The following is a 24,713-nucleotide window of genomic DNA, read 5'->3' as shown; positions in this document are numbered from 1 at the left end:
GCAGGAACCTGGAGGCATGGCTGTGCATGTGGTCATTTTCATCTGCCTCTTAGCAACCAACATTCAGCCCTGGTGACGATGGGCGCTGATGGGGCCTGCGTTCTCCTGCCTTCACCCAAGAACAGTGTCTTTCTGCCACCTGGAAGCTTGAGCAGGGGCAGGGAACAGAGCAGGATGCCCCCAGGGTGGGACCATGGCTAGGACCAAAGGAGCTCGACACAAAGACAAGTTACCAAAGCCACATGACTCACGTGGGCCCCACTGAGCAAGTGAGCTCCTGCCCCTCACTAGCTCTGTGGGGGCAGACTCTCTGAGCCTCAGTTTCTTCATCTGTGAAATGGGCATGACAATGTTACCTCTCTTAGAGGGCTGCTGGGAAGGATAAATGAGTTAGCTGGGAGCAGAGCCAGCACACGGGGCTCTACACAAGTGCTGGCTATTGTCGCTGCACTTGCTCCTGTCACCCTCTTCCCCCAACTGCAGCATGTAGCTGGGAACCCATAAGAACATTCTAGGGACTGAGCCTGAGAGGACCCCTTCTCGGGATGGGCATGACAGTGAGGAATACATGAAGGCTGGCCACTGCTGCTCACAATCACTCCCCTCCTGCCCATTTCCTGCCACCTTGCCTTTGTCTCTGGAAAGGAGAGACTCAGAGCCAGGGCCTCTACAGCAGGCAGGGATCCATTGTGCAGATGAAAAAGAGGCTTGTTCTTGCATCCAACAGATTAGAAAATCTCCTGGGCACACAGAAGCTGGTGGTCAAACTCTTGGCTGGCCAGCACGACGTGGTGCATGTCAGCCCCTGTGCCCCTAGGAACTGGGTCCCCTGAGTGAGAGCAGAAATAGCAGCAGAAGCCAAGAGGAGTGTGTGTGTGTGTGTGTTGGGGGGGCTTGTGCTCCAGGGCAAGGAGGAATCCAGAACCCAGTAGCCTGAGGAGCAGAAGTACAAGCCAGGATGGGATGCGAGGGCTGTTAGGAATTCAAGCACGGAGCACGGCCAGGAATGAACATGGGTGAAAACAGTCAGAGAGCTACCTGCAGAGTGGGAGAAGACACTTGCAAACTATGCACCCAACAAGGAAGCAATGTCCAGAACACACGAGGAACTCAAATGACTTAGTAATGAAACAAATCATCCAATTTAAAAATAGGCAAAGGAGCTGAACAGGCATTTCTCAAAGGAAGACATACAAAAGGCTAACAGAACAGACACATGAAAAAATGCTCAACATCACTAATCATCAGGGAAATGCAAATCAAAACCACACTGAGATATCATCTCACCCCAGTTAGCCTGGCTATTACAAAAAGACAGAGAATAACAAATGCTGTCAAGGATGTGGAGAAAGGGAAACCCTCCTACAGTGCTGGTGGGACTGTAAATTAGCCCAGCCATTATGGAAAACAGTATGGAGGTTCTCAAACGACTACAGATAGATCTTCCATATGATCCAGCAATCCCACTGCTGAGGATATACCCAAAGGAATGGAAATCATCATGTCAAAGGGATACCTGTACGCCCATGTTCATCGCAGCTCTGTTTACAATAGCCAAGATTTGGAACCAACCTAAATGTTCATCGACAGATGACTGGATAAGGAAAATTTGGTATATATACACAATGGAATGTTACTAAGCCATAAAAAAGAATGAAATTCTGCTGTTCACAGCAACCTGTATGAGCCTGGAGAAAATTATGTTAAGTGAAATAAGCCAGGCACAGAAAGAGAAAAACCATATGTCCTCACTCATAAGCAGAAGCTTAAAAAATAAATAAAAAATGGAGTAATTCAAAGTAATCATTCAAATTGCAACTATGACAATTTGCATAAAATTAGTAAATAAAAAATTTTCATATGATTACTCAAAAAAAAAAAAAAAAAGAGTCAGTCCAATTCCTCCTTAGAGTTGAAGAAAGCAGGGCAGGAGGTGGAGGTGAACGTGGAAGGCCCCCAGACGAGTCCTGCAGACCCCACGCAACCCAGGCTGGCTTAGTCCAAGGGCCATACAGGACACAGCCACTCCCCTCCTGGTGGCTCCACACCATGCTCATTTAGCAGCCTTGGGGTTAATTTATCACCATACAATCTCCTATTTATTCCAGATCTCATATTTCTTTCCTAGTCACACTTGTCTCTGGGGAATTCTGCTCAGATTTGACCAAAAATGTTCTATTTCCTTACACTTAACTGGGTGACAATTTTGAACAAAACACACATGCCCTAAAAGATTCAGTAATGTTTGGAGACCATCCTCAGAAAGCCACTCCCACACCCAGGAATAGGGCCCCTGCGCACGCTCTGGAGAGAAAGCCCAGGAAGTCGCTGGGACGGCTTTGAGGAACACCCCCTCACAGAAACCTCCACGAATAAGCCAGCCATCAACTCCTGGGTCAGGAAGCCGTGCTCGCCCACACTTTTTAGGAATTTAGAGCTTCCCCTACCTGAGACCAGGACGAGGCAAACCAGCTGCCCTTCGGGGGGCCTGCTGCAGCGAACGAGAGGTGCTTGCGGCATGGAGACAGGGCACAGACACGTTCCAGCTCCAGGGTGGGCTTTGGCAGAAGCAAACACTTCTTTGAGGACAGCTCTTGGTACTTCCCAGAAACATACTTTTCAGCACATTTTAGGAATCTTTTCTGTGTTCCTTTTTCACATGTCACAGAGCACTAAAAATAAGAGAACAAAAGATTTGAGTGAAAAGTACTGCTTTTTCTGCAAAATCAGTGAGCCAAAATGTCTCCCAATGGTATCAACTTGAACAACTGACATAAGTTGGGACATTCAGTGAAATTTATTGGACCTTGGCATTTAAAAAAGGTATTACAGTATCTATCACTAAAAAAGAAAAAATAAATAAATAGAAGACAATCCTGAGGTCACAGTGGCACAGCAGTATGGGGCATAAGTAGTGGCGGGTAGTCAGAAACAACGAAGAGGGTAATCCCAAAGCTACCGTTTCATGGAAAGTTAAAATGTTGGGCTGTGGCTGATATTCTAATGCACTGAAATGCAATACCCAGGACACATTGTAAACACCAGAGCTCCGTGGATTAACCCACCCAGCTTCAGGCATGATGCTGGCCCCTAAAGCAGGGGCAAACAGAAGAAACCCAGGCCTCACAAATCTTCCCCAGAAACCTGAGTGCTGCCCGTGAAGAAAGTGAGCATGCACGGGGAACAAATCCATTCGCTCCCCTCTCAGGCAGGATCTGTGCCCGAGCTGTTCCTGTTGTCAGACACTGTGGCATGTGCAGGTGGGTCCAGGGAAGCTACAGCCCCCTACTGTGCAGGAACCACACGTATGAGCAAGGCACACTGTCGTACCACAGGCCAGGCATGGAGGGTCTCCAGAACAGAGGTCCTAGCCCTGGTGTTGCTGACTTGTGCTGGAGAGAGTGAATGAGGCTGTGCAGTTCGGTGGACCACTGGGCTAAAGTGTCTGCAGGTTACCTAAGCAGAGGAGCCTGGGCAGCAACACCTGCTCAGGTTCTGACCTTGAACTCTCACCTTCAGCCTTACAGGTGTGCTTTTTGTGCACCATGATGCCAAGATGGAGATGGAGTTGGAAGACTTGTCTAGGTTGCTTGCTGGGCTATGCCTCAGAGAGAAGCTCTGGTGTGTGTGTGTGTGTGTGTGTGTGTGTGTGTGTGTGTGTGTGTGTGTGTGTGTGTGTGCTGGGCTATGCCTCAGAGAGAAGCTCTGGTGTGTGTGTGTGTGTGTGTGTGTGTGTGTGTGTGTGTGTGTGTGTGTGTGCTGGGCTATGCCTCAGAGAGAAGCTCTGGTGTGTGTGTGTGTGTGTGTGTGTGTGTGTGTGTGTGTGTGTGTGTGTGTGCTGGGCTATGCCTCAGAGAGAAGCTCTGGTGTGTGTGTGTTTGTGTGTGTGTGTGTGTGTGTGTGTGTGCTGGGCTATGCCTCAGAGAGAAGCTCTGGTGTGTGTGTGTGTGTGTGTGTGCGCGTGTGTGTGTGTCTGTGTGTGTGTGAGTGTGTGTCTGTGTGTGTGTCTGTGTGTGTGTGTGTGTGTGTGTGTGTGTGTGTGTGTGAGTGTGTGTGTGTGTGTGTGCGCGCGCGCATATTATTTCAGGGCAAGGACTTTCTTCCTGGACACTGCTCATAGATTATGCAGCCCAAATCTCTTACTTTCTATGGACTCTGCCTCCAGGGAAATGCACAACAGAAATGTCCTTTTTAATGACAGCACCAACCAGTCCTAGAGATGCTGTCATTATAACACCTCAGGAGTTCTTCATTAGCAATGGCAAGTTTACTCCAGTGAGCGATGTTTTTATTTTTTAGTGGGAAACTAAACATCTTGATGGGATCAAATGCCCTGCTTGGCATGTTCCACCCTCCTGAACAGGCTTCGTTCGAGGTGTGGGGGAAACGCAGTGTCTGGTGGGAACCCGCGTCTGGCCTGAGGCATGCGGGATCTGGGCACCTAGGGGCTTTCTTTCCACATCTGCTGGTTCTACTATGAGGTACTACTCTGTGATTGCAGAGAGTTCTCACGCTCCATGCAACAGATATACACTTGGCTGGGCTGCTGCTGTCATTGTGTGGGTTGTAAGATTTTTGAGGTCCTTTTGGGCTCATTTGGGCCAAAGCTAGCCATGAAAGTGTTAACACTCCAAACGCATGTATCCAAACTTTAGTCCCATTTTGATGGGGTCTAGGACAGTCCCTAAAAAGTGCCCTCCAATGGGCTTCCCAGCCTTCAGCAGCACAAAGCATCAATTTCAGCAAATGCAACATACGAGGTTACTTCTGCAAACAGAAAGGCTGCCTGTGGAAACTCATCTCAGGAAGTACATTCTCTGCTTCTTTCCAATGTACTCCACCTTCCTTCTGCTCTGCACCAGGCACATGTGTCCTGGAAAGTGACGACTGTTCTGGAGGTGGGTGAGTCTCCAAAAGCCGAAGGAGACGTTGAGAATTGTCATGAAGTTGACTGAAGCCCAGATGGGTGGCCTGAAGTTTGGGGGTGGAGGCACCAGAAACTTGGGAAACACAAAGAAGACCGGATGCAGGAGAAAGGCAGGAAGCAGGGGGCCAGAAGACAAGTGGCAGCCCAAGGGGACAGATGGCCAACCCGTTCCGGTCCCGTGGGGCCAGGCACACCTACCTCGGACCAGGCAGACACGAGCCACTGCAGCTTCCTGGGCTTGTGGCAGCGCTTAAGCAGGCAGGCTTCCTGTGTCCTGGGCTTGGGCTCCGAGGTGCAGACAGTCTCGGGCAGCAGCTGCGCCCTGGCTGAGGGGTTGGTGCTCTTGCAGGCCACGGACCTCTTCCTCCATCCCTTCCCACAGGTTCGTGAGCACTGTGCAGAAGAGCAAATGTCAGCGCCCAGCAGGGACCACGGGAACGAATGAGACCACACTGAAGGGGAGTCCCAGGCTCCAGGACCTGCCTTCCACCAGAGAGGGCCAGCCACCACCCATGTCAACCCCGCCTGCCCGGTTACCTCTGCCCAGGGCCCGGCGCTCCATGCAGGTGGACAGCTCTGGGGGTTGCAGGCCTGCCTGCTGGGGGGCGCAGGCTGCAGACACAGGCTGGACGGGACTGGGTGGGAGCTGTAGCGTGCACGTTGCATGCACTGCACCAGCCGGCTCTGGGTGCCCCCACCACACGTCCGGGTGCAGGCACTCCAGTTCCCCATGGACCAGCTGCAGGGGACAAAGAGACAATGGTGGGGGGTGTGCCATCACTCCACGGGAAGAGGCCAGTGTGATCCCCCAGCGACAGCCCACCTGGGTGCAGGAATCTTCAGTGTCAGCTCTCACAGACAGGCATCTCTGACCTACAAGTCCCTTTCCTGCCCCTGTTGCCCCTCCCCTCTCTGTTTAGGGGCCTGCCATCCCTTCCCCTCCCCTTGCTTTTGGGTTCCCCTGCACCTGGAAGTAACCCATTTCAGCAAAGGTGTCTGCTCTCTCTCTCCTTTTTTAATGGAAAAGTTCAAATATAAAAAAATCAAGGACCTCTGTGTTCTCATCCACCCAGCTTCAACAATGATCAACTTGTGCCCTCAACTGCTATAGCATTTTGCAGCAAATTCCAGACATAAATATTTCAATACACATCTCTAAAAGATAAGGATTCTTGTTTTTTTCTTAAACATAACCATAATACCAGTATGACAACTAAAAATTTAATGATAATTGCTTCGCATTACTAAATATTCAGTGTCCCAATTCCCAGTTGTGCCCCAAATGTTGTAATTAAGGCCACCTGCCTGTTTGACGAATCCAGATAAAGTCCACACTTTGCAACTGTTCGATGTGTCTTTCTTCTCTTTCAGGTTACAGGTTCTTCCTTAATCTTGTTTATTTTTCTCTTCAACTTATTTGTTACAGAAATGGGATCTTTTGTCTTACTAAGTCTCCCGTAGCCTTTTTTTTTCTTTTTTTGCTGATTGCAGGATTTTGTGAATTACATCTCTGTGGTGTTTCTTCACATGCTCCTCTGTCCTCTATCCTTCCTGTCATTTAGTGGCTTTATCAGATTCTGGGTCAATTTTGTTTATATGACTATTTCATACATGGTGATGCATTCTTCCAACAGGGGCACATCATGTCTGGTTGTCTTTCAATTTGTTAGCATCTGTTCATTCCAGGTAATGTTTTCTCTCAGTGCCATGTTTTCCTTTCCTGGTTATAAGCGTGTTCCCTGTCACCATGTGTGATGGGGCATGGGGGGGTGTCAGGTCTAGGCTCAGCCATTCTTGCTCTTGGATAAGCCTGTGTGTGTCTACAAAGCCTTGGCGGGCTTTGCACACACCCGCCTGCAGAAGGCTCAATGTGCATCCTGGGGAGGGGGCTCGTCTGGAGAGGAGAGGTCCAGGAGGTCCAACGTGGCCCAGTACCAAGGACTCAGCTGGCTGGAGGGCCGTGGGCTCCCTGCAGGAGGCAGACATTTGGACTCTGAGAGGACTTGATTTTCTGTCGCATTTATCTTCTCGTTTAGCCACTGCGGGAGAAGGCGGAAAGGCACGGGGGTGTTTATGCAAACCTGAAAATTCTGTGGAAGACGTTGGCACTACCTTGGTAGTTATGGAAAAATGACACTGAGGAAAAAGGAGAAGCCTATACAAGGTGGAGCAATACCACCCCTCTACATTGTGAGGAGGGGCCCACCCAGCCCCCTGCTCTGCCTCCTGCTCTGCCTCCAGCTATCCGTGGCGACGACCAGAGCAGGTGCGTTCTGTCCTCCACGCCACAGCATTTCTGAGTTAGGGTAACTGTGGCTTCTCCCTAAATCTAAAGGTAAAACAGAATTTCTGAAAATGCCCAGATTTACTCTTTGGCTTAGTGACTCTCCATTCTGTCCTCCCACACTGAACCCTGACAGTCACACTCAGGTTGAGGAGCCAAAGCAGCAGCTTAGAGAGCTCATGAGGTGGCTCTCAGGAGCATGTATAGCACCTGGGACAGGTGTTCTAGGGACTGAAGTCTGTGAACCCAAGTTATATAGAAATGTTTAGGAGAAGATAAAAATGTCCCGTACCCCTCCTACCAGAGATAACCATTGTCGTTATATCTTCACACTGGCTTCTGGTAGCTTTGTGTGCGTGCGTGCGTGTGTGTGTGTAAATATGTGTTTTAACACGGTTGAGGGCAGACAGTATATGCGACTTTTTATTCAGCATTTCTAAAATTCAATGTCTAAAACAAGTCTTCTATTTTCAGTGTCTCTAATTTCACAATACGGACCAAGGTATATAAATATCTGAGGAAGGAAATAAAGGCAGAAGAATTGGAATCCCGAGCTCCAGGAGGCCCGTGAGCCCCTGAAATGGCACCAGCTCCACATGTGCTGCGCCTGCCAAGATGACTGAGAAAAAAGATCAGTACCTTTCCTCAAGTGTTCAGAGGGGTTTGTGACCCAAATAGTTTTAGAGCCAAACTTTGGACTCTTGTGAAAGTCCTGAGGATAACAGGTGGTGGAACCTCGAAGGCAAGGAAGCAGTCCCACCCAGAAGCACGGGCACCCTGGCCCAGTGCTCGGCGTCTAGGCTGGCCTGGAGCACAACGTTTTCTTATTTGGTTTGTAGAAACTTTGAACTATTTTATACCAAGTGTTTTTCCTGAAAAGATTCCATTATGTTTTTAAGAAAATTGTAAATAAGTATAATGCAAATTTTTATAAACATAGAAGAAAATGTTAGGGTTGTAGAAAATATTTCACATCCACTGCGGAAATGCTTACATTTTTCAGTGCCAACAAGATTGGTGTTTTCTATTACACATTCAACCATCTAAATTGTGCATCGTCATTATGAAGATCGGTTTTCAGCCTTGGGGGTGTGATGATTTTGCATCTGGAGTTTCTCGGTGGCTCTTCTGCCACTTCCATGTGCTTTCCTGTTGCTTTTATGTTTCCTTCCATTTCTTACATTTGCTCTCTCAATCCTGCAGGCCTTATAAAATATAATTGGTGTGTCCACACCAGGGCTGCAAAAAATGCCTTGGCGGCTCTCAGGCTTTTCACGCCACCTTGTTAAGTCTTCTGTCTCCACCATCTTAAGACGTTCCAACTGGGTAGATCCATTCTCTGCTCTTCTCTCTTAACTGCACATCATTAAGAAATACTCCTGAACAGAGATCATCTGGGAACTCCAAGTGTCTGTTTTATTTCACAAGCACAGCTCTGGAAGACTGTCTCCATTTCAGCTCATGAGAGAGTCAAATCCCCACAAGCTTCTGTGCTGATGTCAGAGGGTTCCATGAGCACAAATGAGCTGTGTTCAGTAGCTAACTAGTGGCCATAATGGTACCTGCTTTGTTCTGATTTTCCCAAGTCCACCAGTTGGAACAAAGCAAGTGGCTAGCATCACCTAAACCAGTCGGGCTTCCAAGGTAGGACTCCTGCCCACCACCAATGGTACTCTCCTCTGCCCAGGGTTCCCACCGTGCGGCTCTCCGTGCTGCCTGGACAAGTGCTAGGATTTAGGGCTTTCCCTCAGCAGTTTAGGTAGGACTTTCTGGCATCAATTGTTCAACATTCAATAACCCTAATGATCTACAGACATTAGTTCTTCTCCATAAAATGATTTTTCCTCCATTTAAAAAAAATAACATTTTGGTTTTAGTTATGTAAGGTTACCTTTGACAATGAAAATTTCCAGCCAGTGTTTAGCAAAATACCTTGTCATGAAACACCACACAAGCAGTCCAGCCAGACTCAGAGGCTGGTCCTGGCCTGGACCCCAGCCCACCTGAGCCATCCAAGGTCTGCTTAGGATTTAACATCAGTTTCTCAGACTGCTACCTTCTTTTAAAATTTCGTTTCAGTTTGTTTTGCCTATTAATTCTTTCTGAAGTTCGAGATCAAGCATTCTGTCATTCTATTTTCAGGAATAACTCTTGACCTTCTATGTAGTAGTCTTGCACAACTTAATAAACACATGGAATAATGACGGGACAGAAACCTTGTTACAACACAAAGCTGTGAGAGACCATGATAAATATTAGATGCTCACAGCTGGGTTTCCTTACAGAGGGGTGACCACTGGACGTAGTGAGAGACAACTTAAAATACAGCTTTAGTATTTAATACAAGGGGCTTCTTCACCATCAGAGTCAGACTTGAGTACACGTGACTTTCATGTGTCAGCATTATCTGTCACAACTTTTACGTAGGCTGTTCTTAATTAAGTCATTCACTTTTACGTTCCTAAATGATCTTTAATCACCTCTGCGGCTCTACACATGGACATACACACAGCTCAACGGCCCAGGGGTTAGGACAGCGGCTGAGGTGGTGTGGCGGAACGAGGATTAGCTGACCTTTGAAGACACAACGACCTTGTCTTCCTGTGAAACTACAGCATCTTCCCATGTGTAAATAATTTGAGATCTACCATACTTTTCCTTTAAATGAAATGTTTTCAAGATAACAATGCACATTCAACAATAAACAGATGCTTGTCTGAAAAATCTGGGGCTAACGCCGGGATCTGGCCCTGCTTTCCACGGAAAGCAGACCGGAAAGCCCATTACTGAGAACTGCTTGGCAAGGAGCAGGGGCCTGGAAGCCAGGCCCTGCCGGCAGCACTCGGAGCTTGCAACTTGACAGTTACTTCATTTTCCTCGGCCTCAAAAGTCAAACCACTTTGTTTGACTTGTGACAGACTTGTGAAGGAGAGATTTATAATGAGCCAGACACAGACACTGAATTGTTTTCATCTCTAAGTGCAGGATTTCTTTGCAGAGGCACATAAAGCCAAACCAAAGGACATCAAAAGCCCCCCCTGATGGAGGTGCCATGGGTGTTAACTTTATGGACTGTGAGAAGCCAAAGGTATGTGAAGTTTTACCATTCAGAAGCCAACATGCCATTTCTACCAGGTTTTCCTGTCTTGCTATCCTGTCATCAGATATCACCTTAAAAAGAACTAGCAAGATCTACAGAGCTTTCATTTACACGGGGAAAGACAGAGCAAAAGGAATTATAAGAGACATAGACAAAATAAAAGACCTGACTCTGCTGTTCAAAATGGGCTTAATAGTTCCCTGTTTCAACAAAAATCCTTCATCTGAGGATTTCGCTCTGAAGAATACTGGGAGTGTTTGTATTCTGTTCATTTAAATGAAAGCCTTCAGTTCATAAAAACTAAAAAGGAAATCATTAGATTCTAAATGATAAAACTCTGGACCTTAGGTGAGGCTGCCCCTCTACCCAGTTTCCACGGAAGGCTGGGAAAAAGAAAGCCAAGTGTTAGAGCTAGAAGCGACTTCAGACATGACGGAGTTTATAGTCTTGTCTACTGTGTGAGGAGGCTGAGCTCTGTGAGCAATTAGGGCTCCTTGAATTGGTTGAAGGTGCAAACAGGAGGGACAGGAATCATAGTGCTGACCCACACTCCAAAGTAGCACTGCTGTAAGTACACATCACTGCTCCATTAGAAAGAGCAGTCTTTTCCCATCTGCAGCTTTCAATGTTGGGAGGGCAAATCCTGTCTGGATGTGTCTGCACCCCTTCAATACCCAACTGTCCAGCCAAATATTTATATTACAAACACTAACTAGGTTACAAAGGTTTCCCATCACCCAATCACACACTTGGTTTTCCACTTGGCAGGGCTGATATAACTTCCCATGTGAGACTCCTCAGTTTTCCAGTCCTAGGAAGGCAAAGCTGTGGACTATTTTCCAGATCAGTTTCTGTCCTAGTGATCCCTGCCTGTTCTGTTCTCCTGTGGACACTAGATGTACCACCTGGATGGGCTCCGCCTGCTCACTGGTCCATTTCCAGCCTCATTACAAGCTGTTCTTCACTCACTCCGGACTGACACACCCGACTCATCGTGCCTCTCCATTCTCCTGGCAAAGCACATCGGTTGCCACCCACGCCATGCTGAGCCCATGCTTGTCAACAGCATTCTGCTGCCACCCGGCGACTCACAGGCTCACATGGAACCAGCCGAGTCTGTATTCTGATCTGTTTATGCCAGCTGAACTTGTTATGGGAATTATGTAATATAATTAGATTTGGTGTAGACTGATGAAATATGAGCATGAAAAAAAGAAGGTCGTTTCTATGAAAACTAAGTTGAAACTTTTGAATGACTCAGAGACCAGTCATTAAATGGAATTGCTATCAAATTAGGTGTGGCAGAAACAAAAAGAAAATATTGAGGAAAAAGAAGAAATTTAAATGATTTTGCATTCAGATGAACAGAACAAGTTTCACCCTTCTTTAAAGAAACTCAAACTGGAAATCATATGTGATGAGCATGTTTTATGCAAGTAACCAACTAAAATCTTCAACAGGAAGATTCCCTGTTCAAAGGTTATGGACATAATTTTAAAAGTTGGCAAACAGAGGCACATTTATGTATTTTAAGTGAAAATATATGTTCAAGGTATGTGTCCATGTGTATTTTTTTAAATGATCTTTTTCTCGTGACCTACTCTTTTCATCAATTGGTTGAATAAGAGAGCTTCCCTTCTATTGGTGAACTCCTGAGCTCCGCCCCTGCATACACTGCTTACAAACATCACCAGCTGAAGGGTGCCGGAAACCTGGAGCCAGCTGCCCCCGTCTGTGCTCCTACTACCCTTTCTGTCACCTTCACAAGAACAGGGACCCCTTGAGGCTTCCGTCCTACAGCCCTTCCCATATCCCACCAAATCACAAGGATTCTACTTCCCCTTTCTCCAGCAAAGCCTCTCCCTCCTTTACATCTGATGCTCACATTGGTTGAGTTTGGATCTGTGAGGGTTAATTTTATGTATCAACTGGGCTAGGCCATGGCACCCAGATATTTAGTCAAACATTATTCTAGATGTTTCTGTGAAAGTATTTCTTAGATGAGATTAACGTTTAAATCAGTAGATCCAGTAAAGCAGGTTACTCCCCATAACGTGGGTGGGCCTCATCTAACCAGCTGATGGCCTGAGCAGACAGAGACGATATCCCCTGGGGAGGAAGGAATTCTGCCAGCGGACGCCTTCGGCTGTGAATGGCAGAACTGCTGAGCTGCAGACGTGCCTCTTTCCTGGGGCTCCAGTGGGCTGCCTGGCCCTGTGCACTTTGCTACTGCCTGCAATCATGTAGCCAATTCCATAAAGTAAATCTCTCTACAAACACACACACACACATACCCTACTGATTCTGTTTCTCTGGAGAACCCTGGCTGATAGAAGACCTCTTCTATGAATTGCTTCTTAATTCCCCATCCCTGCCGGGCCTGCCCTGATAGAGTCTTTCTCTACTCTGCTCCCAAGAAGTATTTTCAGTGCTCATATGAACATGCCCATTACTATTTAAAATCCTGGTGGCCTTCTGTTTCCCGGGCACAAGGCACACCTGAGTGACCTGCTGGCCTGCTCCCCTTCCTCCCAGTGGGGGCCGGGGTGCCCAGTGCACCACTGGCCACAGGAGCCTGAAGCCCCCAGCAGGAATCCCGGGTCTCAGAGCAGCAGGGCTGTCACCACAACATGTTGGGTCATGGAAAAGCTCCTGGCCATGGTGCAGAGTCCAACCTTTAACACCGAGTCACTTAAAAAGTTAAAAACCTTAACTTTTGAAGGGAAAATAACACAAGCGTCCTGCAGGTGCACTGGAAAGCCACGGGGAAGGGGCCACGAGGGCGCCTGTCCTCCGGGTAACTGCGGTGGCTGTCGCAGCTCCGTGTGGCCTCCTGGGCTCAGGTCACCGTGCCTGTGACTCTCTTCCACAGCCTTCCAGGGCCCAGAGGGGGACCCGTGGCACCGGGGTGGCCAGAACCAATCACAATCGGAACCTCACACTTTTCAGGAAAGAGAGAGGCTGTTTTGTGCACCACAAAAGAAAACGGCAAGAAGGGGGTCCAAAGCCTTCGTCCTGGATGGGAGGCGACTCCCCCACCCGTGAATATTTTCTTCTCACACAAAAGCATGTGCGTGAAGCCGGCAAGGAGGAGACTGGAACCAACAGCCACGACAGCAGCTGCGCCAACGTCCTCAGGGTAAGGTCGCACTGTGCAGCAGAGCATGCATCTGCCGCCAGCGGGGAAGGATGGCGGGAGAGCAGCATCTTGTAAATAAAAGCAGCAGGAACCGAGGTGCTTGTGCCACCTCCTTACATGCTGGGAGGCAACCCCTCAAGTGCCTCAGCCCCGCTTCCTGCCCCCAGACCCCCTGCTCACAGGACCACCATGGCATCTCCTGCTGGAGCCTGGTGGCTCTGTCCTGTCACTCCACTCAGCACGCTGGCTCCATTGAAACGCACATGGGAGTGAGCCTCACCCCTTCATAGACAGTGACATGGGGCCACCGCAGGCAGGGCACCTACCAATCCTGGCCTCGGGCCTCATGGGAACCAGGAATGGCTGTGAGGAAAGAAGGACAAACACCTTCCAGGAAGGGGTGCCATCAAGAGAGGCAGTGTTGGACAGAGCGCTTAAGGGGACTGTGGGGAGGTGCAGCAGGCTCTAGAGGGGGAGGAGGCCACCAACGGTATTTGGGATCCAAGCAAAGGACCATGGAAGGGCACAGAGGCTGGATGTAGAGGAGGGTCTGTATTGGGTTCGTATTTTAGAAAGAGCACTGCTACTGTAGAATGGACAGGAGATTAGAGGAGGAAAGGTCGACTGGAAGCCTCCGAGGCTGCAGGGTGACATGCTGGTGGTGCTGCCATTCTGTCTGTCCACAGAACTACATTTTGCAATGGAACACTTCTTCAGTGCCTTTTTGAAATGCACAGTTGTAAGCACATGCAAAGTTCCCAATACTTGTGACATATTGACCGTGAATATTGCCCTCCTCAATTCATAGATATGGAGCAATGTTATGTGTTAAATGTAGTAATATCCCTAAAATTTCCCTTTTCGGTTCACCATGATGAATCTGTGTTTCAGAGCATTTGCTTTTGCCTGTGGATGTGGAAATGCACAATATCGTAACCAGCAGGGCTAAGCAAACCTAAGTTCTCTGTGAAGTCCTGCCTGGTCCATGATCCTGGCTGGCTGGCTTCCCAGGACTGCCTTTCCCCGTCCCACCAGTGTGAGAGGTGGTGTGGCATGCAGCGACGAGGCACCTCTGCAGTCAGGAGCCCTGGGTTCAAATTCCTTAGCAGCCAGGTGGCTTTATGGGCCATTGACACCTCTGTCCTCATTTCCTCACCTGCAAAGTGGAGACAATTGCCTCTTCCTGCAGTGCTGGGCAGAGTCAGTGGATCAACACAGAGTCAGTGCTGTTGAAGGGTTGGCTGCAGTTATCATTTATTCCTTCATCTCTTCCTCATCCTCCCCTTTCCCTTCTCTCCTCAACCCTGACCTGGGAAAGTGAGGCCATTCACATGCCATCCACGGGGCTCAAAACAGTTGCGTCCTCAGTCCATCTACTCAACATTCCAAGGCAAAGAACAACCGTGTTTCCTGCTGCCTTAACTTTATTTCATATGAACTTCTTGAAAATCCAAGAAAAATCACTAAAGACTTGACTAGTAAATATCAATTTTTAAAAAGAAAAAAAAAGATCACAGAGATATGAAGATTGTGTTCTATTACCTCTTAGTGACTCTCTGACATAAGTAAAAATAATGTAATAAAGAGGTTATGATGTTGAAACTATGTAAATTTAGGGGTATTCACTCTTATGAGAACTACTGAGGAACTTCAGAACAAGGTCGTAAAAATGGGAGGAAGGGAGGATAAAAGAACATGGAAAACAATGTCCCCAAGAAGAGGTAACCCCTGCACCTACTTACATCTAGAGAAAGGAAAGGGGACACCATCCCGATTATCTAAACTATAGAGATGCCGGATGGGCCAGCACCGGCTTCTCCTTCTCACCTGAGCGAAGAGCAGCAGCAGCGATCACGAAGGAAGAACAGGGCAGTCAGGCCCTGCACATGAGACTGACAAGGGAAAGGAAAAGACCACCAGTAGCTCTTACAAATCCTGTCTTTCAAAGAGAAAACATGAGCAATACTCGAACACCTCCCGGGAGAAGCTTGCCCACAGAGTCATGGATGTGAGGAGAATCCTCGGGCTTCTTGAACTGATCTTGGGCAACACCTTATTGTTCCAAAAAAACTTTCTGGCACCATGTCCAGGAAATGTGACCATGAGACCACTGACCTCGCTTAGACATTCTAACAGCTGGCTAGGAAGTGTCTTTCTTACACAATTTAGGCAAAGGCCAGCTACACGAACGTGAGCTTGCATGTTACGTAGATATGATGATTCCCAAGCTCACTTGCTTCTTTACTTAGGGAGATTTTCCCATCCTGAAGGTATGCCACTTCCTAACTGAGAAAGAAATATGTTGCCTAAATCTCTGAGAAGATAAATCTGTTAATAAACATATCATCTAAGTCACTCTTAAAAGATACTCACACACTAATGATAAAAAGCCTGTAGACTGAAACTAAGTTCGCGTTTTCTGAACTATTTGGAATTTGTTACTGCAATAACATTAACACTGTTATTCTTCCCTGAAGAAAAGGTGGTCCAGAGATAACACCTGATTAAGACACTCTCTTTGCTGGGACATTCTTTCATCTAGCCCAGGAGCTGGCAAATGTCTTATTAAAGGACCAGATAGTAACTACTTTAGGCTGGTGGGCCATGCGATCTCTGTTGCAAGGACTCAACCCTGCTGTGGAAGTGAGAAAGCAGCTGGAGACACTATGTAAAGGATAGGCCTGACTGTATTCCGATAAAACTTTATTTACGAAATCAGGTGGAGGGCTGCATTTGGCCCATGGGCCATAGTTTGCCATCCCCTGATTTAACTGATTCCATATATGGAGAAGAGGATTGAACTTATCTGCAGAAATAGGAACCCACTGGTATTTCTACAGCAGCTGAGACATCTTACAAGATAGACACGCTGGAGCTTGATACCTATCTTGAGCACAGCTGTTGAGGATTATTGGGAGAATAGGACAAATTACCCAAGGCGGAAGATGTTAACAATAAAACAATAACAACAACAAACAACAAGCCCCGCATATTAAATCTTGAAGTTCTGGTGAAATATTTGCAAATAAGGGACAAGATGAGGAATACGCAGATGGCTTCAAACACTGCAGCAAAGGAGAAAAGAAACCAGCAGCATCTTACAGGCAGACTGTGACTACAATTAAATCATAACTGAGCTGGGTTCATGTATCTACGGGACACACCAAATTCCAGGCAGAGTTCTAGACTCTTGAAAAATCTATTACCCAGTTTAATTCTCCCCACAAACCAGTGAGGTATATGCTATTATTCACTAAAAGTGAAGTGCAGAAAGATTACATTAGTGGCATGGGAGTGGGATGGGATTTGAATGCAGCAAGTCCAGCACCAGGGCCTGGGCTTTCATAGCAGTTCTTGTCCTTTTCTTTTTTTATTTTTATTTTTTGGCTGCTGGCTAAGGTACATATGATTCTGCCAGGAGCCCTAATCAATTAACCTGTTCACACACATTAACCCACTTAACAGTCCTAGAGGGAAGGTGCCATTAGAATTCCCATTTTATAGATGAGAAAACTGAGGCCCAGAGACACCGAGAACCTTGGCTGCAGCCAGGCAGGTCAATGTCACACAGCTAGTATAGCAGAGCCAGGAAAGAGACCCAGTGAGCCTGTGTTCTCATCCACTCAGCTGTACTGCTGCCAGGTAAATAAGACTTCTGCAGGGCTGGCTCGTCAGCTGGAGAAAAATCCATCCTGCGTTAGTAACGTAACATTGCTGAGCTCTAAAATATCCTAGGAAAAGTGAAGACATTTAGGAATTTTGTAGGCTTACATATCTTAATTGGATAGTTGCAAATTTTGTTACGCATATCTATCTCATACACAGATAAATGTTGAACTCATCACTCCAGAGGAAAACTGTGTATTTCTACTTTATGATTAATTATCCACATGGAACAGTGTTTTGAGAATTTCTTAATTATTCAGTGTTGAATCAGTGTCAAAATATTTGGGGCCATGCTCTTTCCAAACAGTTTCCCCTTAGTCATCATGAGCGTCCAGATTTTCTACGACATCTGAAGTATCTTTTCCTGCCTCTCAAGGGAGCTTATTACTTGCTGGTCTAGGGAGAGCTACGTGCCTAACGTAAATTTGAAACTTTCACAACTGACTTAGGTTCATTTTTCTTCCTTTTGAAATGAATGACCTTCCCACAGGAGATGGATTATTTCATCTCTGAGGGTGTAAAATGTAATTTAAATCATGGAAGATTCACTAGCAACTGCATACCGGCTCCCTTTCTTTGCATCCCTGTTTTCTGGAAAATGAATGTCAGTTTCACATTCGTTTACAGAAGTTGAACCCTCCCTGCTGTGGCTGCTTCCTTTTATGACAAGGGTTTAAGAATGATGGCTGCATTTCTCCTCCGGGTTCAGGCTCTTCTGGCATTTTCACGTTAGGGTTCCCTGGATGTTCACTCTGAGGTCAATACTTATAAATGCTCTTCTCCAGGTTCGTGAGTCGATTTTCATCGAATGCTTTCCAGGTGTCCATGCCCAGCCTGTCTGGACTGTTGCAGCCTGGACTGAAGTCTGGGGACTCAACCAGTGGGGGGCTGAGCGGTGTTGGTCAGTGAGGGCCAGCCACAAAAGTTTTTGTTACAGCCTGTGGTGACAGAGTCACCAGGAATTGCCATAAATTCAATGGGTTTAAAGACAGAAACCAAAGAAGCAGACTGAATCCATATTTTACCTGGATCAAATCTGCAAGAAAGCTGACACCATGCATGATCAGTGTCATTCTCTTGCCTGGGGGCTCAGTCACATTCTTCACTGTCAGCTGATAAAGAGACAGTAAGAATATCTCAGTCGCATCACCAGATCCATTAGCTCTCTGCATCGCTTTCTGCATGGTTGGCTTGCTAAAACTAAACAAAAATGGGAATCTCATTTCCTTGCTATTTAAAAAATTTATAAAAGCAGTCACTGACGACTGAATGATGGGTATACAAGGTACGAACCTCCATAGCTGGGTCTAGGCAAAGGACAGAAACACCAGCAGACCCGGCAATATTTACCGCAATTCCCACAAAATGGAATCGATTTTTACACTGATCTCTCAGAATCTGTCAGTTTTAGCTCTGAAGCTTTCAAGCGGCGATCCAGCTGAGATCCAGGTGTGAAGGCACCAGATGCTGCAGGCAATTTTTCTGGAAAATAGATGCTGTTAGGTCAAGTGCCTGCCAAAAATATATGGTTAACATCTGACATCAGAGTCATCTTTCTTGAAAAGGCTGGAACAAGTCCATTCTCTGCAGGAAGGAGTTCTCGCTGTGGCACTTTGAGGAGAGCAATTGGACCCAGGAAATGAATACAGAGTACCAAGAACAATATTCATGTAACCTCCTGGCTCCTGTCTCTGTGAAGCTACCTTTTCAGATGCCTTCATTCCTCAAGACACCTGCAGATTACTTATTTCTTAATTTCTTACTGAGTCTTAGCTACCCACTGGTCGAATTTTCTCCCACCAGATGGGTCCCATATAAGTAGATACTGAAGGGGGTTACAAAAGCTTTTAAAAGTATTTAATTAAATAATAATATTTAGTTTAGTTAGTTAACTAAATGTTTAGTTAAATTATAGTTACATTTATGTTTATCAGTAAACTAGTTATAAACTGGCTATATTCATTCTTTGGAATCAACTTTCTAATGTAAAGCTTCAGTCATTACATCACAAAACTTATCAAATGAATCACATAAATGTCATACTTATCTATTGCTCCTAAAAACATTGGTTCAGAAAACTAAGGGAACATGAGGGAGAATGTACTCCACTAGTATTTCGTTGATGATATTAGCTGTATTATAACCAGTATAATTTATTTGTCTACATTGTAGAAGAGTGCAATGATTCAATGGTATTTATATATATAGACATCAGAAAATACTCTACATTTAAATGGTTTCACATATGCTTGATATTCTTACAACGAGTCAGGGTAGAGAAAGCCCATATTTAAAGACCTTATTCTCTAGCCCAGCTGGTTTAAATGACTCAAATTGGGACAGCAGCCAACCAGTGCAGCATTTATGATAATTCATCCCAAAGTGTCCTATGCAGAACATAGAGACAGTGTCTGGTTAGTTTAGGCCGTGCTGTGATGTCTTTCTTTAACTGCCTGTATGATGTAAGGTCTGCATATGCACAAGTAGCCATGAGAGAATTGTACCAGCATTCACAGACACAGGAAGCAATCTGTGGGAAACCCAATTCTCTGACCTAAATGAAAGATTCTGCTGGAGAAGAACAAGCAAAGGCATCTGAGATGCTGCGACTAGTGGAGCGCTGAACGCAGGTGTCCAATACGTGGCTCCTTGTGTGCTGTGGTCTGACCTGACCAGCATTAATGACATTAACAGGCTGAGCAATATCTCATTGTCCTAAAGAAAACAATATGGTTTCCAAGTCTCTGAACAATCTACAGTCAGACAATCTGTGCTAATGGGATCCAATGCCAAAGTCCCTCTAGTTTACTGATTTCCAGTACTATCAGTAATGATAGCTGTATTTAATGAGGTGCCTTATCTGTATGAAATATTTCATCCTCACAATGAATCTATGTGGTAGGGACAATGATCATGCCTATTTCAGAGATGGGGAAACTAAAGTGCAGAAATATGAAGTAACATGCCCAGGGATACGCAGGAGCATGTAGTGGAGCCTGGATCCATGCACAGGCAGCCTGGGCCTGCCACCTGCCTGCTGGACCCAGCAGGAGACCCATCACTCAGAGGGAGACTGGACTGGCCACTGGGAGAGAGTGACCATCTGCCAAGTTTGGGAAACCCTTTACAAGCATCCTTCACCACAAGCATGAGGGCAGCGCTTTTCAGAGAAAAATAATGCTCCTGTTGACGGACAGAACAGGTTCTGAGTTAATTTCTTTGGTAATTATAAGGGCACACAACCATTGGGTGGTTGTGGACCACTCTTTGATAGCTTTATAGAGAAAGGACATACTTTTTTTTTTTAATTTAAAAATCATGGTGGAGATTTGGGAAAAGATGGTGCAAGTGAGGTAGAACAGAGATCCCTTTTCCCCAATATCAAATAAATGGCTGAGAAACTGTGATCAAAAGAACTAAAACAAAAGAACTACTCACATTACAAACCATCTGTACTGGCTTTGTAAAGCACTTAGAATAAATACACCAGAGGAACAGGGTTGGCAGCAAGGAGGTCAGCTCAATTTTTGGTCTATAAATGACTTGTATGAAAATTCCCTGGTCAGTGAGTTTGGAAAAAGAAACTCTACATAGAATCCATGCAAAGATTCCTTAGAAACTTCATCCTCATGAAAATGCACATGAAGAAATGGTGTTTAGCACTCAAAAAATTCTTAAGGAAATAAGAAAATATTCTGGAAGAAGAATGACTTCACCAAATATAATTTCACAAAGCAGATTACACTGTCAGGAAATGTCAAAAAGAGTAAGAATTCTATTAAGCAAGACACCAAGAAAGAGATAAGAAAATATAATGACTTCAATGGGAGCTGGAGAGAAGCAAGAGAAAAGCATGCGAGCAGTTAGAAAATCCAGAATGCAATCATCCTTCTGAAAAATATCCTTGAGACATACTCCACTGACCAGGAAAAGACTCACACACCATCACACTAAAGAATGAGGAAGCTATAGGATGAAAGAACTGGCAAGGCCACTGAATGCATTTAAATAGACAATTAAGCATAAACAACTGTGGTCAAGATTACAATACGGAATCAACATGCTACAATTATTCAAAGGATAGAGGTGCACAATAAAAATAATAATAATAAAGCCAAACTGAAATGAGGAACCTACAAGTGGTTATAACACAGATGGGGCCCAAGTGATGTGAGAGGGTAGACAAAGAATGAGTAGAAATGTGCTAATTGCCTTATTTTGCCCAGCAGGGTCTTTATGGCTGTAGTATAATTTGTGAAGTTGATAAATCAAGAAAGAGTGGCTTAAGCATATGATTTTAAGTTGTAGAGGTAACTCTAGTAGTAGTAGAAATATATTGTATGTGTTCTAAATAACCAGCAGGGTAAAAGAGAGAAGAAAACCATAAAGCAAAAGTTAGAAAAGTACCAGCAGAAAAACATTAAATAATTAAAAGTAGGAAGCAAACTTAGACGAAAGAATTAATATAAGACTTATCTACTGAAAGATAGCACACAGAATTATAGACCAATCTTATAAAACATATGCAAAATTATAAAGAAAATACTATCAAATTGGAGCCACCAGTGCATGCAAATGCACGCAGTGCTTGACTGGGGTTCATCACAGGAATGCAAGGATGGTGCAAGCAATCACACTTCCCAGGCCTCCTGCACCTGAGGCTGGACCTTGAGCATGTGCTTTTCTATTCTTCACAAATTTAGTGCCCTGAGTGCTCATTTTTTTGAATGACAGAAATGTGAATGGGTTCAAACGTCCTCCAGCGAATTGGGAGCTAACACTGTCCCTTACACACATACACGGAACATGGTCAACGTTCAGTGTTGTCTGTGACTCTATGCACCCATGCATTTATATCTTTTACCTATAAAGCCGGAATCCTGTGTGACTGAAGAAGGCCCATGACCTTGATCAAAGGAATAGTCAACAAGATCTGTAGCTTCACAGTCTGAGGTGACAGGGTCCTGTGGGCTTCCTGTGGGATGGGGTGAGGGTAGGGGACATGGCTTTCTCTACCCTGTGCTGTGTGCAGAGCCTCACAAACTTTTTAAAACAGATTTGATAACTTCTTTTCTTAAAAATCTCTCCAAGACCACTATAAAAGAGTTATGTGAGGAGAAAAGGCATTAGCTAAAATACAATCACTCTTGAGAAAATAGGAATAAGTGGATGTTTCCATAATAAGATAAACAATAAAAATGCAATGGGCTTCACATATCAAACACAGAGCCAGCACTTAAGTGTGGAAACATGGGAACACCGCAATTGGGATCATGAACAAGAAAGGATGCATTTTAGCATTGTTCTAGAAGTATATGCCATTGCAATTAAACTGGGGGCAGGAGTAGACAAGAGATGTAAATAATACAGTAGGAAGCCAAAATTATCATTATTGGTTTATTATATTAAAAAATGAGACTACTGAAAAAAAAAGTGGGAAAATATGATATCTTAGTGTCCGATGACAAACTTAATGTTTTACTCTATAAAAAATCAACTAATTATAACATAGTGGCATAAAATTTTATCCACAACCTTAATAAACATGGAACAAATATAAACACTCACATTCACTTATGTGACTAAACTTATAAATTGTTCCTGAAAGATCCAGTGCCATGTGGAATAATGCAGAAAAAAAATGGTCTTTCATAGCTTCCATGTTTTCAAGTTTTCAATTTTGCCTAAATTAATATAACTAATATAATAATGTAATGTAATCCCAATCAAAATGTCAAAATAATTTTTTAAATTATTATTATTTAACTTGACAGCATGAATATAAAGTTCATCTGGAGAAAGTACCCAGGAAGAGCCTGGAAAATTCTAAGAAAGACAAGTGGTGAAAGGCGAACTTTCCCTACTAGGGAGTAAACTTCATAAAATGCTACAGTAGTAAAGCAGCGTGAGAACAGTGCAGGGGGATAAATCAGTGAAACAGGGAATAGCGTTAAGGGACAGCCAAGCATTTATATATATGGATTTAAACCATGATAAACCTGGCCCTCCAAATCAGTGGGGAGAAGATAGATTTTTCACTACATGGTTCTGGGACAGACTGCCAGGTACTGGAAGAAAAACACTGGAACTGTTTACATCAAAACAGATTGTATTTTGATTAAGTCAAATATTTAATCGAAATGTTTGACGAGAAGATGAGTAAATATTTCATAATGCTAGTGTATAAAAAACTTTCTAGGTAGGTCATATAAACAAGAATCTTGTAAAGAAAAATATAAACTGCCTTACACAACAAACGAATATTATGGAACAAGAGAATGTGTCTGACAAGATGCTGCAGCGAACTGCCATAGGTGATTACCTAGAAAGTGAGGGTTATGTGTTGAGCGACCAATAGTTTATCATCCAAACGAGGACACTTTTGAGGGTGGGAGGCCAGTATTTAACAAGAAACAACAGGCGTCCATAAACTGCAACAGTTCTGAGCAAACTGGGACATGTCGCTAACCCTATAGGAACTCTTATTTTGTAGGTTTTGTATACACACGTATAACATGTATTATTTATTTTTATCACACACATGTGCATCTGTGTAATTTCCTAAATCACACACACACATACATGAATAATTAATAAGGTTAAAAACAAAGAGCAGTGAAATAGGCTCTCATATGGATTTATTTGCATTCAGAGCTTACGCAACCACCCGATGTGGTAGCTTAAGCGTTTCCTTGACAATTTGCTCACTTTACAATCTCCAGGGCCCATCTGCCTCAGTCTCCTCATTTGCGCTGTGAGAACAGTAAAAGTATCTGCTGAGCAGGGTTACTGTGTGGACCAAGCAAGTCGATCCCTCGTTTTGGCAAGCATTAGATCAATGCTGGGCTCCATTATTTTATCATTGCCACCCCTATTCAGGTGGATCCAGATTTTGTGGGGCCTAAAGCTTATATAATTTAGGGCCCATCCCTATAAGAATAATACTACCAAAATTGGAAACTTCACATTAGAGGCACCTTAATGCACCAGCTTCACTGGCTTTACGTGACAGCTCCCCCAGTCACTAACACGTCTGCCCTGACATAGCACATGTATCCATGCACATCTCCATGGCCCTTCTGAAAGGGCAGAGATTGCGTAGGATCCAACGGTGGCTATCACTTGCTACACGTAGCTAGATCAGCATTTTCTACCACAATTTAAGTTTAAATATCAGACATGGAGAGAGAGAGCAGAGTGATTAATTGCTCTTGTTTTCTCAGGACTAAGAGGGTCCCCAGACATTGGACTTCCAGTTTAAACTCAAGACAGTTCCAGGAAATCTGGGATGAGTTGGCCACTCCAGGCGTAATTTACTTCCTTTTCTTCTCAATAAATTTAACCATAGACTTATATAAAGATTTCCAGTCATTTTTCTCCATATTTCAATTGCCTTAGCTTCAATTTAATTATTGCTAATTATTATAATGAAATATCCCAACAGTGCCCACATTTTTAACATCCTCTCACCATTTCGGTGTCATTCTAGGCAATAATAGGGGTCTTTTAGTTAAATTTGGTGGACTTAATACACATACTCATCTCTACTGACCTCCCCAATTCTAAGGAAGGCCAGGAAGGAGGTTCCCACTGGAGA

General features: G+C 44.9%; 1 protein-coding gene across 1 annotated transcript in view; it reads right to left on the bottom strand.

The window, feature by feature from the left end:
• ADAMTS16 (ADAM metallopeptidase with thrombospondin type 1 motif 16) overlaps positions 1 to 24,713 on the bottom strand; it is a 165,843-nt gene that overhangs the window by 9,917 nt on the left and 131,213 nt on the right. The window contains exons 19-21 of the mRNA XM_063087445.1: positions 5,465 to 5,666; positions 5,126 to 5,320; positions 2,448 to 2,672 (exon numbers count right to left, since the gene is read on the bottom strand). Coding sequence (XP_062943515.1) covers positions 2,448 to 2,672; positions 5,126 to 5,320; positions 5,465 to 5,666 — 622 coding nt within the window. The remainder of the gene's footprint in view (positions 1 to 2,447; positions 2,673 to 5,125; positions 5,321 to 5,464; positions 5,667 to 24,713) is intronic.

The sequence above is a fragment of the Cynocephalus volans genome, chromosome 2, assembly GCF_027409185.1.
Source record: "Cynocephalus volans isolate mCynVol1 chromosome 2, mCynVol1.pri, whole genome shotgun sequence".
In the NCBI taxonomy this organism is placed as follows: Eukaryota; Metazoa; Chordata; class Mammalia; order Dermoptera; family Cynocephalidae; genus Cynocephalus; species Cynocephalus volans.
This window is presented reverse-complemented; position numbering and strand designations above follow the sequence as displayed.